Raw genomic sequence first — 14,079 nt, 5'->3', positions numbered from 1 at the left:
GCTCCTGGTCAGTCGAAAGGCAAATCAGAGAATAGGTATTCAGCCTGTGCTGGATGGGGTTACACTCCCCCTGAAGACGCAGGTTCGCAGTTTGGGTGTGCTCCTGGACTCAGCTGTAAATTTGGAAGCCCAGGTTTCTGCAGTGGCCAGGAGTGCTTTTGCACAATTAAGATTAGTGCGCCAACTGTGCCCGTTCCTTGAGCCATCTGATCTGGCCACGGTGACACATGCCTTAGTTACATCCCGTTTCGATGACTGTAACGTGCTCTACGTGGGGCTGCCTCTGAAGACTGTTCGGAAACTTCAGTTGGTGCAACGTGCTGCAGCCAGAATGTTAACTGGGGCTGGTTACAGGGACCATATGACTCCCCTGTTACAAAAGCTCCACTGGTTGCCAGTCTGTTTCCGGACACAATTCAAAGTGCTGGTGATGACCTATAAAACTCTATATGGCTTAGGTCCAGGCTATCTGTCAGACCACATCTCCCTATATGAGCCTGCCCGGGCCCTGAGATCCTCAGGAGAGGCCCTTCTCTCAATACCTACGTCCTCACAAGCACGACTAGTGGGGATGTGAGATAGGGCCTTTTCAGTGGCTGCCCCAAGGCTTTGGAACTCCCTTCCTAGGGAAGCAAGAATGGCCCCCTCCTTGCAGTCCTTCCGTCGGCAAGCAAAGACTTTTTTATTTCAACAAGCCTTTGGAACTGAAAGCTGTTAAGGACAGGACTTGAAGGGTGCTGCATTGCTATTGTCTAATTGTATTATTTTAAACTGAGTTTGAATTATTTTAACTGTATGTATGAATGGTTTTAATACTGTACATTGTTTAATTTGATTTTAATCTAGACTTTTGTATGTTTTTAATTATATGTGTGCTTTTATCTGGAAGCCGCCGTGAGTTCCAGTTTTGGGGAAAGGGCGGGTAAAAAGAATGATAATAAATAAATAAATGTGGCTTTCAAAAATAGTGATGTTTCCTCCTCAAATAAATCATGGTACCATAATTGCTGCCACTGATAATAATTTTCTGCACCTAGATGTGGCTAGAGTTGAAACTCAAAATTTCACTGTAGGCCAATTTGAGGGCCCTGTGATATAATTAATTTACAAAGTGATAAGAGGATCGGCATTTGTATGTTTGTTGTGATGTGCAGATTTGAAAACCAGCTTCAGGAAGAGTGGTTCACTGTATCGCTGTATTTAATTAGGAGAGTGTCTTTGAACTCAGTTAGTAGAGCTGCCAAATAATCTGTTAAATACTCTCTTCTTTTCCCTATAGGGTTTTACAGACAGTCCTCATTATGGTGATGACTTGAATGATAGTCGATTAGGCCCCAATGAAGGATTGTCCCCGACACCTTTCATAAACTCAAATCTGACGGGTAAGTAGGTAATTTATTTGTGAGTAGCCCCTCAAAGCCTCTTTAGTCAGGCAGAGACATTTTTCCAATGCTGGTCTAGATTGATACTAGAGGTTGCTCCAATCTTAAGGTCTTTATGCTTCAAATTTGCTTTGCAGAACAACTTTTTATTCCGGAGATTTTATCTTGGTTCCCATCAAGTGGTGATCTAATAATGTGTTTTTGTTGGTTGTTTTGAAAAAAAATCGAATGTTTTTGAGCATGCTTTATCAAAACTTGAATTGCTTCTTCTTTCTTCAAACTGTAGTTGCATCATGATGTATAGGTAGCAGCAATTCCATTGAAAAAGATACATCAAAGACTAACAAACCTATTATGGCATAATTTTCATGGGCTAGAATCCACTTTATTTAGATATTGTGAAGATGGCTAAGAGAATGCTTAGCTGTTGAATAGGTGGCTTTTCTTGCCTTATAAGGCTGCTTTTGTGTGGGCTAAAAATAACAGTTTTACTAATCTGTAGAATAGTGGTGAGGCAACTCTGTTAGTTTGTTTCGATAGTCTTGGAATTCTTCATAATGTTACTTCATTTGCTAAACTGATATTGCCTGTTGCATGTTGTCTGTGACCTATCTGTATTCTTGATGATAGTGTCCTTTTAAGACACTGCTGCAGTAATCTAAGTAGATTAAATAAATCCAAATCCTGGTTGTCTTCTGGAGATGTTCCCCCTTTGTCTTTGTTTACTGCTTTAGTCTTCCACAAACAGCCAAACAAACAGCTGGGTTGTGCAGTGTACGTTCATAAACACAGCTGACCACCAAATGTTTATTCTGTGTTATGAAATCTTAATTGCTCTAAAACTAGCATCCTGTTTGGAAATCCCTCTCCCCCGTGCATGGTAAGAGTGGTTGTCATCTAAAGGCACACGTGGCCTTCCCTTCTGACCTTATCATGTGTAGAAACCAGAAAATCTTGAATGTGGGATCTCCCTTATTCCAGATCTTGAACTGGGAAGAGAAACTGGTTGAATAGTCAATATAATAGAGAATCCTGCAGGCTGTCATGGTTTGGAGAACATTACCTTATATATGTGATGTGGTCTGTGAGGAACCAAGTATGTGAGCCCAAGTCCTTGCTGCATTTAGAGTGGGGATGCGAGAAGTGTACCATCTGAGCAGGCCCTAATGAGGACTGATGATTTGTTTCAATTTGAAGGCAGTACAAAATGATAGCTGAATGCCTGTATCTTTAATAGTTTGCTCATTTTAAGACAATCTTTTAACTTACTTCCAGAGTGCCTTTCACCTGTTTTTTTTTTTCATTTTAAACTTCTGTTATGCATCCTGTGTGGGGCTTCCCTTGAGGCTGGTCTGGAAACTTCAGCTGGTGCAGAACTTGGGAGCCAGACTGTTCAGTGGAACACCTGGATGTGCACCAATTATATCTCTGCTGAGAGAACTGCACTGACTGCTAAGTAGCTACCAAACCATATTCAAGGTCTTGTTAACATATAAAGCCCTGAACAACTCAGGATCAAGTTACCTGAAGAACTGCCTGCCCCTGTGTAGAGCACTTATAGCATCTGGAGAAATTTTACTGGTAGAACCCTACGAACATCACACAGCAGTTGCATGTAAATGGGCATTTTGTGCCCTTGCCCTGCCCTGTGGAATGCCTGTCCCTGTTCCATACAGGAAGTAGCAATTATCAGTTGCTTCAGATGTCCTGTGAAGGCTTACCTTTTACCCAGGCTTTTCCATACTCATGAGATTGAACTCTGTTATTATTGATTATCTGTTATAATACTGTGATAGTACTTTAATGTTTATATTTCTGTTTAATGCTTAGAAATTTTAACCTACTAAGAGGTTTAGAAATGCTTTCAAATAAATAAGAATTGTAGTTTAGTTCTTCAGTTTTCCTTAGCTCAGGGCTTTTCAAACTTTGTGTGCCCGTGGGCACATTTGCAAAAGGAAGAAACTATTTTAGACACCATGCACACACTATTCTGTTGGCTACAGTAGAATGATTCTTTCAAGCCTAATTTCGGTGGGGGGAGGGAACCATGTGGGTGCCGCGAAAGAAGGCCTCTGTGGGTGCATGCGCACCTGCTGGTCCCCATGGTGGCAACTCCTGATAAAATCCCACAACTCCAAGGACACATAATAAAAAGTAAGTATAAAAATCAACACAAAACCATGCATTTGAAGATGTCATATAATCTTATAAATTAATTAAAATCTTGTGCGTCATACACTGAGGAATTTCCTTCCCAGAAAAGCCTGTTCTTTGTTATGTTTTATCATCATACTCTTGATAGGTAGTAGGTGAAACCTTTATTTAAGCTGCTGCTTGCATTTGTAAGATTATATGACAACTTTAACTGCATAGCTTTGTGTTGATTTTTATGTTTACTTTTTAAAATTATTATAAGTGTCCATGGCATTGTCAAATTTTATTAGAAAGGCAGTTAATATACTTTACAATATCATTCTAAATTTGATGCTGGATTTATTCTTGTACCAGCGCCTGTGGTGGTTGTTTCAAAGCTCTGCTTTTTCTTTTGGTAGTTTGAGCTTTTGCCTATCCTTGGTCTACTGGAGTACAACAATCTGCTTTCAGTTCTCGAAATTGTATTGTATTAAAACTGAACCAAAGGCATATTTCATAATTTCTATCATGGCTTACAAAGACTATTAAAAAGAGAGAATTGTGTGTCAATGGGATATTGTTTTCGTATATTATATTCAGCCATAAGCATGCTTGTCCAAAAAGATAGTAGATTATGAATTTCCACTGTCTTTGGTGATGGAGCTCTTAAACACTTTAATGATCTTGTACATTGCAGGAGATAGAAATTTTGTCTAACAAGAGCTGATGATGATTCTATAATAAACAATTTGCTGTGGAAAGATGCAGGGATGAGACTGCTGCTGCAGGGATGAGACTGTGCTGGGACCATCAAGGGGCATGCTTTTCCACCTGCCTTCCCCCCCACCCCTGCTCTTAGTGATGTTTTTCTGGGGACTGCCCTTTACCAGGAAGATGAATACTTTTGGTTTGCTGCTCCTGTTTTTTAGAGATGTTAGGACTTTGTTAGTTTGATATTTTTTTTTTTGTAAATTGTATTGTTTCTATTTGTATTTTGTATTTGTATTTTTATTTGTGTGTAAGCTTCCTCGGGGGCCTATTTGGCCAAAAGGCGGCCTAGAAATAAAACATTACATTACATTACATTTTAATATTCATTTAGACATTTTAAAGTGTTTTTGTCAGAGGAAATAAAGCTATTACATTGAACTGAGGTGTGTTCCTTCCTAATTCCAGAACAACTTTCTCCTACAGAAAGTGGAGGAACTAGAGGATCAACTATCCATGACTTGATTCTGTCCAATAGAGGTGACTTAGTGGATGAAGTGGCAGTTGCCGGAACTCTGGGAGAAAGTGACTATGCTATATTTTCATGATTTTAAAGGAAACAAAAGCTGAGTGTAGCCATACATATACCCCGGACTTCAGGAAAGCTGATTTTAATAAAACTGAGGACAGTGATAAGTAAGGTCCCATGGAAAGCGACCCTAATGAGAAAAGGAGTCCAAGATGGGTAGGAGTCTCTAAAAAAAGAAATTCTAAAGGTACAATTGCAAACAATTCAAACATGCAAAATAGGTAAAAGACAGCAGAAGAAGCCAATGTGGTTGCACAAAAAGCGTAGAGATTACCTGAAAACAAAAAAGGACACGTATAGGAGGAGGGAAGGCCGGGCCACAAAAGAAGAGTACAGACAGGTAGCACAGAATTGCAGGGATGGATTTAGGAAGGCTAAAGCTGAGAATGAGCTGAGGTTAGTGAGGGATGCTAAAAGCAACAACAAACCTTTCTTCAGGTACATGCATAGTAAAAGACAGAAAAGAAATGGTGGTTTATGCATCATTGAAGATGGCAAAATGATAACAGATGATGAAGAAAAGGCAGAAGTGCTCAATTCCTACTTTGGCTCAGTCTTCTCCCAAAAGAGGGTCTTTGACCCTCCTGACAAACATGAAGTCCAAGTTGAAGGGGCAGGATTATATCTTGAGATTGATAGGCAAATGGTCAAGGAATACCTAATTTCTTTGAATGATTCAAAACTCCAGGGCCTGAAGAACTGCTTCCTAGAGTAATGAAGGAACAGGCTGAAGAACTCTGAGAACTACTGCCTTTTATCTTTGTGAAATCATGGAGGATGGGTGAAGTGCCAAATGACTGGAGGAGGACTAATGTTGTCCCTGTCTTCAAAAAGGGCAAAAAAGAGGAACCTGGTAACTACAGAGAAGTCTGCAAGCACCTTTAAACATTACTAGAAGCCAACATGGATTTATCAAGAACAAACCCTGCCAGACAAATCTTATCTCATTTTTTTATTGGCTAACCTCCCTGGTTGTTGTCGGACTGCCTTCAAGTCAATCTCGACTTAAGGCAACCCTACGAATAGGGTTTTCATAGTAAGCAGTTTTCAGAGGTGGTTTACCATTGCCTTCCTCTGAGGCTGAGAGGCAGTGACTGGCCCAAGGTCACCCAGTGATTAGTCAGCTAGCTCAATGTGGGCTGGATGGAACATGTATCAGGTGGATCCACAGTTGGCTACAGAATCGTACTCAGAGTGCTAATCTATAGTTCTTCCTCAAACTGGGGGGAAGTAGTGAGTGGGGTACCGCCGGGATTGGTCCTAGCCCAGTGCTGTTCAATATTTTTGTTAATGACTTGGATGAGGAGGTGCAGGGAATGCTTATCAAATATTTTATTTATTTATTTATTCATTTATTTATATATTCATTTATTAATTATTTGATTTATATCCTGCCCTTCCTCCCGGCAGGAGCCCAAGGCAGCAAACAAAAGCACTAAAAACTAAAACATCATAAAAACAAACTTTAAAGCACATTAAAACAAAACATCTTTAAAAAGGTTTCTTAAAAAAGCTTGCAAATCATCTGCAAGATATGCAGATGATACAAAATTGGGAGGGATAGCTAATACCCTTGGAAGACAGAAACAAAATTCAAAGGGATCTTGATAGGCTAAAGCATTGGGCTGAAAACAACAGAATGAAATTTAATGGGTAAGTGCAACGTTCTACACCTAGGAAAAAGAAACCAAATGCCCAGTGATAAGATGTGGGATACTTGGCTCAGCAATACTACATGCGAGAAGGATATTTTAGGCTGCAGAAGTATAGTTTTATAGTTAGAAGTATAGTTTCCAAATCACTTGAAGTATTAGTTCCCCTCTAATTCGCACTGGTTAGGCCTCATCTTGAGTGCTGCGTCCAGTTGTGGACACCGCACTTTAAGAAGGATGCAGACAAAGTGAAACAGGTTCTGAGGTGGGCAACAAGGATGATCAGGGGACTGGAAAAAAGCCCCATGAGGAGAGACTGAAAGAACTGGGCATGTTTAGCCTTGAGAAGAGAAGACTGAGGGGAGATATGATAGCACTCTTCAAGTACTTGAAAGGTTGTCACACAGAGGAGGGCTAGGATCTCTTCTCAATCATCCCAGAGTGCAGGACATGGAATAAAGGGCTCAAGTTAAGGATTCCAGATTTCATCTGAACATCAGGGAAAACTTCATAACGGTTAGAGCAGTAAGACAATAGAACCAATTATCTAGGGATGTGGTGGGCTCTCTAACACTGGAGGCATTCAAGAGGCATCTGGACAGCCACCTGTTGGGGATGATTTAAGCTATATTCCTGCATTGAGCAGAGGGGTGGACTTGATGGCATTATAGGCCCCTTTCAACTCTCCTGTTCTATGGTTCTAATTATGCTGTTCACGTTGTCATTGTGAAAAAGTGGAGTTTTCTTGCTGTTTAAGAAATGCCATAAAGTTGTGTTCATACCATTGTTTGCCATCAGCATTATATGGACTTGTCACGTGATTGAAATGTTTTCAAGGTAATGTTGGCAGAATTGAAATTTAATTACTTTCGCCAAATAAAAAAATACTTTGGCAAATGTAACTTGCCTTTCATCTCAGATTCCAGAGCTGGCTATAAACATGCAGGAGACCATCCATATATCGGACAACATAAATTTACTTCAATAAGGTGGAAGCCATGATTAGGAAGTCAGGAGGGCCCAGTTGGTTCATGCCTTCCCTTTTCCTTCTGTGTGATTTTTCCACCTTCCAGATATAAACATGCTTAAGAAACAGGGAACCTCTTGTTGGATTGCAAGCTTTCTCCATCTCCCTTCCTCATTAATTCTGCCTTCCTGTTTTGCTTGTTAACAAGGGTATAGCAATTTAAGAGGCAGCTGGACAGCCATCTCTTTGGTATGCTCTAAGTTGGATCCCTGCTTTGAGAAATGGGGTTGGTCTCGATGGCCTTGAGGCCCCTTCCAACCTTCCTATTCTATTATTCTGTTGTTCTATGACCGTGTTTAGGCAACCATATTTTGGTTTAATATGCTGAGGTATGTGTGAGCCTCATTACTATATTCAACTGCTTTGCTCCCTCCTTCAAAGGAGTGAGCAAACAAGCAGGGGAGACTTTAGTTTATGATAGCTTTCCATTGCATTCAAACTGTGGTTAATGGTTTCCAAACAAGCCAGAATATGAAGCCAACTTTAAAGTATAAGGCTCATCCATATCTCATCTTTTAAAGCCAAAATATGATTGGACAAAAGTGGCCATTATGACTGTACTATGGCTAATACTTAACCATGGCTGAACTAGCGCAGGGGTCGGGGACCTCAGGCCTTCAGGACTGTTCCAGGTCACAACCCTCACCAGCCCTGCTCTTCACTATCCGTAAGAGTTTGTGCCTGGCTGGAATGTGTCCTTGAACTATGTTAATGCCTCTTTCCTGAGTAGATAGAAGTGTGTTGAAAGAAATTTCTGACTTTTGTGCCTCTAGACTAAAGCTTCCTGTTCCTCCACCCACTTTTGCCTCCGGAACCACTTGCCTCTGATCTGTGTTCCTCAGAGGTTTGCCCATGAGGGAATGTAACATTTGGACTGGAAAAGGCCCTTCACCCTGAATTAGTGTTTTCAAAACATATTAAAACTCTGTTTTCAAGCTGACTTAAAAATAACTATGGTTAGCATTAGACATCTGTGAAGGAGCACTACACCATGGTTGATACTGGAAAGTGCGGAGGGAATCCACGTGGAAGGAGTGACAGTCAGTGGCATAAGGAACCATACTAAATATTTTTTCTTAATTGGTCAACAAGTTTTGTGGCTGCATTTTTTGATAAATGAGAATGAGCCTCAGTGAGCTTCTGGCTTGTACCCATGCTGAAGGAGATCTGAGTGGGTTTTCTTTTTAGATTAATAACAGTTTAGTGTATTGACTGAATCCTAAACTGGTTAATCAATGATGGGAAAGTATCTTATTTCATTAACTATGGTTTGAAGTTGGCTTGTTTCCAGTAACCATATAGTTAAGATTAACTACACTATTCATTGGATGACATGGCAGCCTCTGATTAATCTAAAGTGCTTTCATAATTCTCCTTGTAGTTCCACCAGAGGAGCGGGGAGTGAGTGAGCCTGAAGCTCTCTGTGGCTCTGTCTTGTAAATCTAACTGAGGGGTGGCTAACCCATGGAACGTAGTCTATATCCACCTCTCCCCCCCCCCCAGACCTCCCATAAATTTGTTCATGGCAGTGTGTGTTGGTTTGTAACCATTCTCATTTCCTGCTGTGATGTCCAATTGTGCAATGGGTTTTGGGTGTCCAAAATCCTAGTCCCCCAGAAGTCAGTACAGCTAGCAAGAGTACTGTGTCCAATAAGCTGTCTGCCATTTCCTTATTCATAAGCACTCCAGCAGCAATCTGAAATATTCATCTACATCACTTCCTGTAGGGTACATCTCTTCATCAGTGATTTTAGCCAGCTGACAGAGAGTGACTGATACCAGTAGTCCATTCATTTTCATTGGCGATCACTTGTGACCGAGTAAGATTGTCTTCCAAAATAAAGTCTTTAACAGTGGGTCTGTAAGTGACTGTGGAGGCCAATCCTAGATCCACACAACCTCCCACAGTGAGGACATAGGTTTCCAGATGGAAGATGTTTGCGATGAAGATTTGTTTGACGTGCCTTCCGTGTGGCTCATTTGTCCCTTTCACTCTGTATTCATGCTTCTTCAAAGTCCATAGCCCCTTTGATAATAGCTGACCTCCATTTGCAACACTCATGGGCCAAGACTTCCCAGTTCTTGATGCTCATGTTACGTTTTTTAGATTCGCTTTAAGAACATCTTTAAATCTCTTTTGCTGTCCACCGATACCTCGTTTTCCATCCTTAAGTTGGGAGTAAAGTAGCTGCTTTGGAAGACAGTGATCAGGCATTCGAACGACATGGCCGGTCCAGCAAAGTTGATGTTGGAGGATCATTGTTTCAACGCTGGTGGTCTTTGCTTCTTCCAATACGCTAACATTAGTTCGTCTATCTTCCCAAGTAATTTGCAGAATTTTCTGGAGGCAGCATTGGTGGAATCTTAACCACTACACCACACTGTCTGTCACTTTAAAGATGTGTGCCTGCCTGCACATGCAGCCTGTGTGGTGTCTCCACATACTTTTTGGCCACAGCCAATACTGCCATGTGGTTCCTGGACAGGGGGTTGGAAGATAGTGATATGGTTCTCAGGCCCCTAAATTTAATCGCTCCTGTGCTAAACTGTGGTTTAGTGTTAGGTCTGAATCAGTGTTTGCCTATCTGTCTTTCCTAATTTGATTCATATGGGTTGAGGGAGATGTGCATAAAAGATGGAGGCAAGCTCCTCTGTAATCTTTATTTTGAGCTTCATGGCTGTGTGGGGATTCAAACCCTGGTCTCCCAGGTCATGTCAGGATAGACTGCAATACCAAATGAAGCTTCTGATGTTTAATCTGATGCAGGAATTAGGTCATACTACAGTTTGCTTTTAAAGAATCCTTAAGTTTTTGCTTGAACAACTGTCTGGCTCAGGCTATTAATGGGAGTCTGCTGGTTGGTTTCAGTGTATCCATTTCCCATCAAAGGCTGTACTTGATGCTGTCAAATTGCTGAAGGCTATGTAGTTGGGAATTGCACAATACCAGCTGTTAGAATTGGGTACTTAGATTTAAGTCTGCTTGGTATGAGAGAAGAAAAAGGAATGTAATGCTTTTTCAAAAGTTGTTGGTAGATGTGTTGATGATGCAACTTGGAAGAAATGTTGAGTGGTGTGAGTGTATGTGTGTGTTTGTGAATCCCTAGTGAACCAAATTATTTCTAAGAAATATACTAATTACTCTGGCATGTAGATGTAATTTTCTATAACCATGATTTGAAAGACCAGTAAACAGTTGGCTTTTTGCTTAATCCCTTTTCCTCCTGAGCCATGTAGATTAAGGGCAGGGGAGAATTTGAGCTGGAAGTGACATACTGTTGCCAGGTGCCTTTAGACACTTAGAACGGAAAGCCCTGCTATGGCTGACAGCTTTCTTAAAATGTTTCCTTTCCTTACCCTCTGAGTCCAGACACTCTATAGCTATGAATCCCAATTGCTGCAATATGCTGTCTGTGGGGTTGCCTTTGCTTTAGCTCTTCATTACTGGATGTCACTGGAACCACCGTGCAGGAGTCCCCAGAGGATTACCTGATGAACAGCGGCTGTTACTGCTCCACCACTGTTACTGCTTATTCCGCCATCAAGGTGCGTGGTGCTTGACAGAGTGCAGAGGGACAGGCTGCTGCCCTGAGAAGCTTGGCACGAACCCGGAGACAAACTCCGGGGTCATTCAAAGTCTCCTTTGCTTTCCAAATGACTCAGAGGAGGGGCAAGGTTGGTGATGTCCTCATAGAAGTATAAATAAAATAAATACTATAAGGGAATGAATGACAGTGTTACTGATGTTGTTGGTCTGATGTAGGTTAATGGTGTAGTGAGTGCCGGGCTCTCACCTGGGAGGCGAGGGTTCAAATCCCCACTCAGACATGAAGCTCATTGGGTGACCTTGGGCCAGTCACTGTCTCTCAGCCTAACCTACCTCACAGGGTTGTTGTGAGGATACAGTTGTGAGGGGGACAACCATGTTGGTATGCCACCTTGAGGTCCTTGGAGGAAAGGTGGGATATAAATGAAATAAATAAATAAAATTTGGGGGGGCTGTTATAAAAAGGTGTATGTGCTTATGAATATAATTTAGAATCATAGAATCATTTAAGTTGGATTCCTGCATTGAACAGGGGGTTGGACTTGATGGCCTTATAGGCCCCTTCCAGCTCTCCTGTTCTATGATTCTATAATTGGGAAAGGGGTCAATGGAAATTAAGTGGGATTTCAGGTTTCAAAGTGATGAGGAAACAGGATAATTGCTCTCTTAATTCTGCACGCCCAGCCTGTCCTCCTTTTAAGACACTGGGTCACACCTGAAGAATATTCAGCACATTTAATGCCTTTAATTTCATGAACCTTTTGTTCTAAGTGTGATCTAGTGGTTAGAGTGTTAGACTAGGACCTGAGATCTGGGTTCAGGTCCTCATAGAATCATTAACTAAACCAGGGATGGGGAACCTGTGGTCCTTCAGATGTTGTGTAACCCTCAACCATTGGTCCTGCTATCTGTGGCTGATGGTGCAGATCCACAGGTCCTCTACCCCTGATCTAAGCCATTTACAACTATAGTCACCTGTGTTAGATTGACTTCCACATTTCCAAGATTAACATAATTGTCTGTTAATGTATGCCCTAACAGCTAAAACAATATATTAGCTAACTGGGAAGGTTAAAGGTTAAAAATGTGCCCTTCTCTGCATAGTTTCTTAGCAGGCTATTTCAGAAGTGCAGTATTTAAAATGAAGGAAGAATCTCCCCAACAATTTACAGTCATTTTCAATTCACTTTGAAAGTTTGGTGGGGGTGGGGGGAAAGACACCACTTACTGTTACCACTTGGAGGCCTAGCAAGGAGGATTTAGGGGCGGGCAGTCAATTGTGCTGCTTTTGCATTGGGAGCCAAGCATTGCCCCTCAACTGCATTGGCTATTCACAATTTTAAGTTACCCAAAATGCAATGCTGTATAGGTGAAGGCATTACCTATTGTGTGACTTAAAATGGCAGGGGCCCATACTGGATGGGAGCTGAGCTTTGATCCCATTCAACAGTGGCATCACTGCCCATCCACTACTAAAATTCAGGGTTTGGCAACAAGGGTGGCAAGTGGCTCCATAGCTGGGTCGGGCTGGCGAGGAGTCCTTCTGAGCTGCTGGGGTCCTTGGCCAGCTGCTGGTGCCAGACCTGACTTATGTGAACAGTAATTCTTATTTGAAGTGTTAACGAATGACAGTTTTTAAAAGGTCCTTCAATGTAAACTTTGCTATTAGTTTGCTTATAGTTTGTCTGCTTTATCAATCTGTTAAATCTGTTAAAGATCCGTTTTGACAGCTTGCATGGTCAAATTCTGAAAGTGTTCCTTAATGTAAAAAGAACAAAAATATATTTTTTAACTTTACAGAATGTATACATTTGATTGATTTTAAGAAGTCAAGTACAAATGAGTTGTTAATGGAAAAAAGCAGCTGACCTGCTCTTCTGTTTTTCATTTTTCTTGCATGGAAACTAATGGGTTTCACGGAAATTAAATTACATGATAATTTAGTGCCAGTACTGTATACAGAACATTTTTACTCTTGGGTTTGTATACATCTGAGAATATGTTAAGCTTATTTTACTCTCTCTCTCTCTGGGCAATATTTCAATCAAATACCTTTCCTAGTCTCTGTAAGATAGGTAATACCTGAAAACTTTATATAGCTGTCGTCTTGGTTTCCACTTCTGCTCTTCAGCCTTTACCCCCCCCCCCGCTCTACCTCTTCTATGTTAGCAACTGTGGCAGTCTCAATAACAGCAATTGCCATCAGGTGTAGGACATTAGAATTCACAGGTCACAAGTGCTTACCTCACTGATCTTTCCGTTTTTGCTACAAGTTCTCTGAAGGGTTGTCGTCTGTAACCATCTTGGTCCCCTTAGCACTGTAGAGACACTGCCTTTGAAGTAAAGTGTAAAGAGATAGTGGTGGAGTGAGCAGGTCCAAGGGTAGGAGGGTGTTTTTTTCCACTCAAAGGAAAATAAGATAATCTAAAAAGACAAATGAAAAATTTGATCTGCTGTTACATATGCTCATAGAACAAAACACCACTATATAGTTTTGCCAAAAGCAGGACTACAGCTGAATGACAAAAAGACTGAAGTAATGACAACAGAAGATTTATGTAACTTTAAAGTTGACAATGAGGACATTGATCTTATTAAAGATTATCAGTACCTTGGCACAGTCATTAACCAAAATGGAGACAATAATCCAGAAATCAGAAGAAGGCTAGGACTGGGGAGGGCAGCTATGAGAGAACTAGACAAGGTCTAGTTCCTTGTGCATTGTTTTTGGTTTTGTACAAATCTGAGAAACCAAAAGAAAAAACTATAAGGCTCCTGCATTCAGGATCATGTGAGAAATAGAACTGCAGCTGGAAAAGAAATGAAAGCAATTGTAAATTCTCAGTATCTGCTTCTCAGTTTGCTGTGCAAGATGGTCCACCTAGAGTTTTCCTTGACCTCTTTTCAGTGCCAGGTAAAGACTTACCTTTTTCCCCAAGCATTTGATAGACTGAGATGATGTTTGTCATTAGTATGTTGCCAAAGCTTCCTGTGGCTGTTTTTGTGAGGGGTTGTTTTATTATTTTGCTTTTATAGTATAT

General features: G+C 41.0%; 1 protein-coding gene across 6 annotated transcripts in view; it reads left to right on the top strand.

The window, feature by feature from the left end:
* Nucleotides 1-14,079, top strand: part of TCF12 (transcription factor 12) — a 367,927-nt gene that overhangs the window by 114,521 nt on the left and 239,327 nt on the right. For all 6 annotated transcript variants that reach the window (XM_061595499.1, XM_061595501.1, XM_061595498.1 and 3 more), the window contains exon 6: nucleotides 1,280-1,382. In XM_061595499.1, the coding sequence (XP_061451483.1) occupies nucleotides 1,280-1,382 (103 nt within the window). The remainder of the gene's footprint in view (nucleotides 1-1,279; nucleotides 1,383-14,079) is intronic.

This window comes from Rhineura floridana, chromosome 14 (assembly GCF_030035675.1).
Source record: "Rhineura floridana isolate rRhiFlo1 chromosome 14, rRhiFlo1.hap2, whole genome shotgun sequence".
In the NCBI taxonomy this organism is placed as follows: domain Eukaryota; kingdom Metazoa; phylum Chordata; class Lepidosauria; order Squamata; family Rhineuridae; genus Rhineura; species Rhineura floridana.
This window is presented reverse-complemented; position numbering and strand designations above follow the sequence as displayed.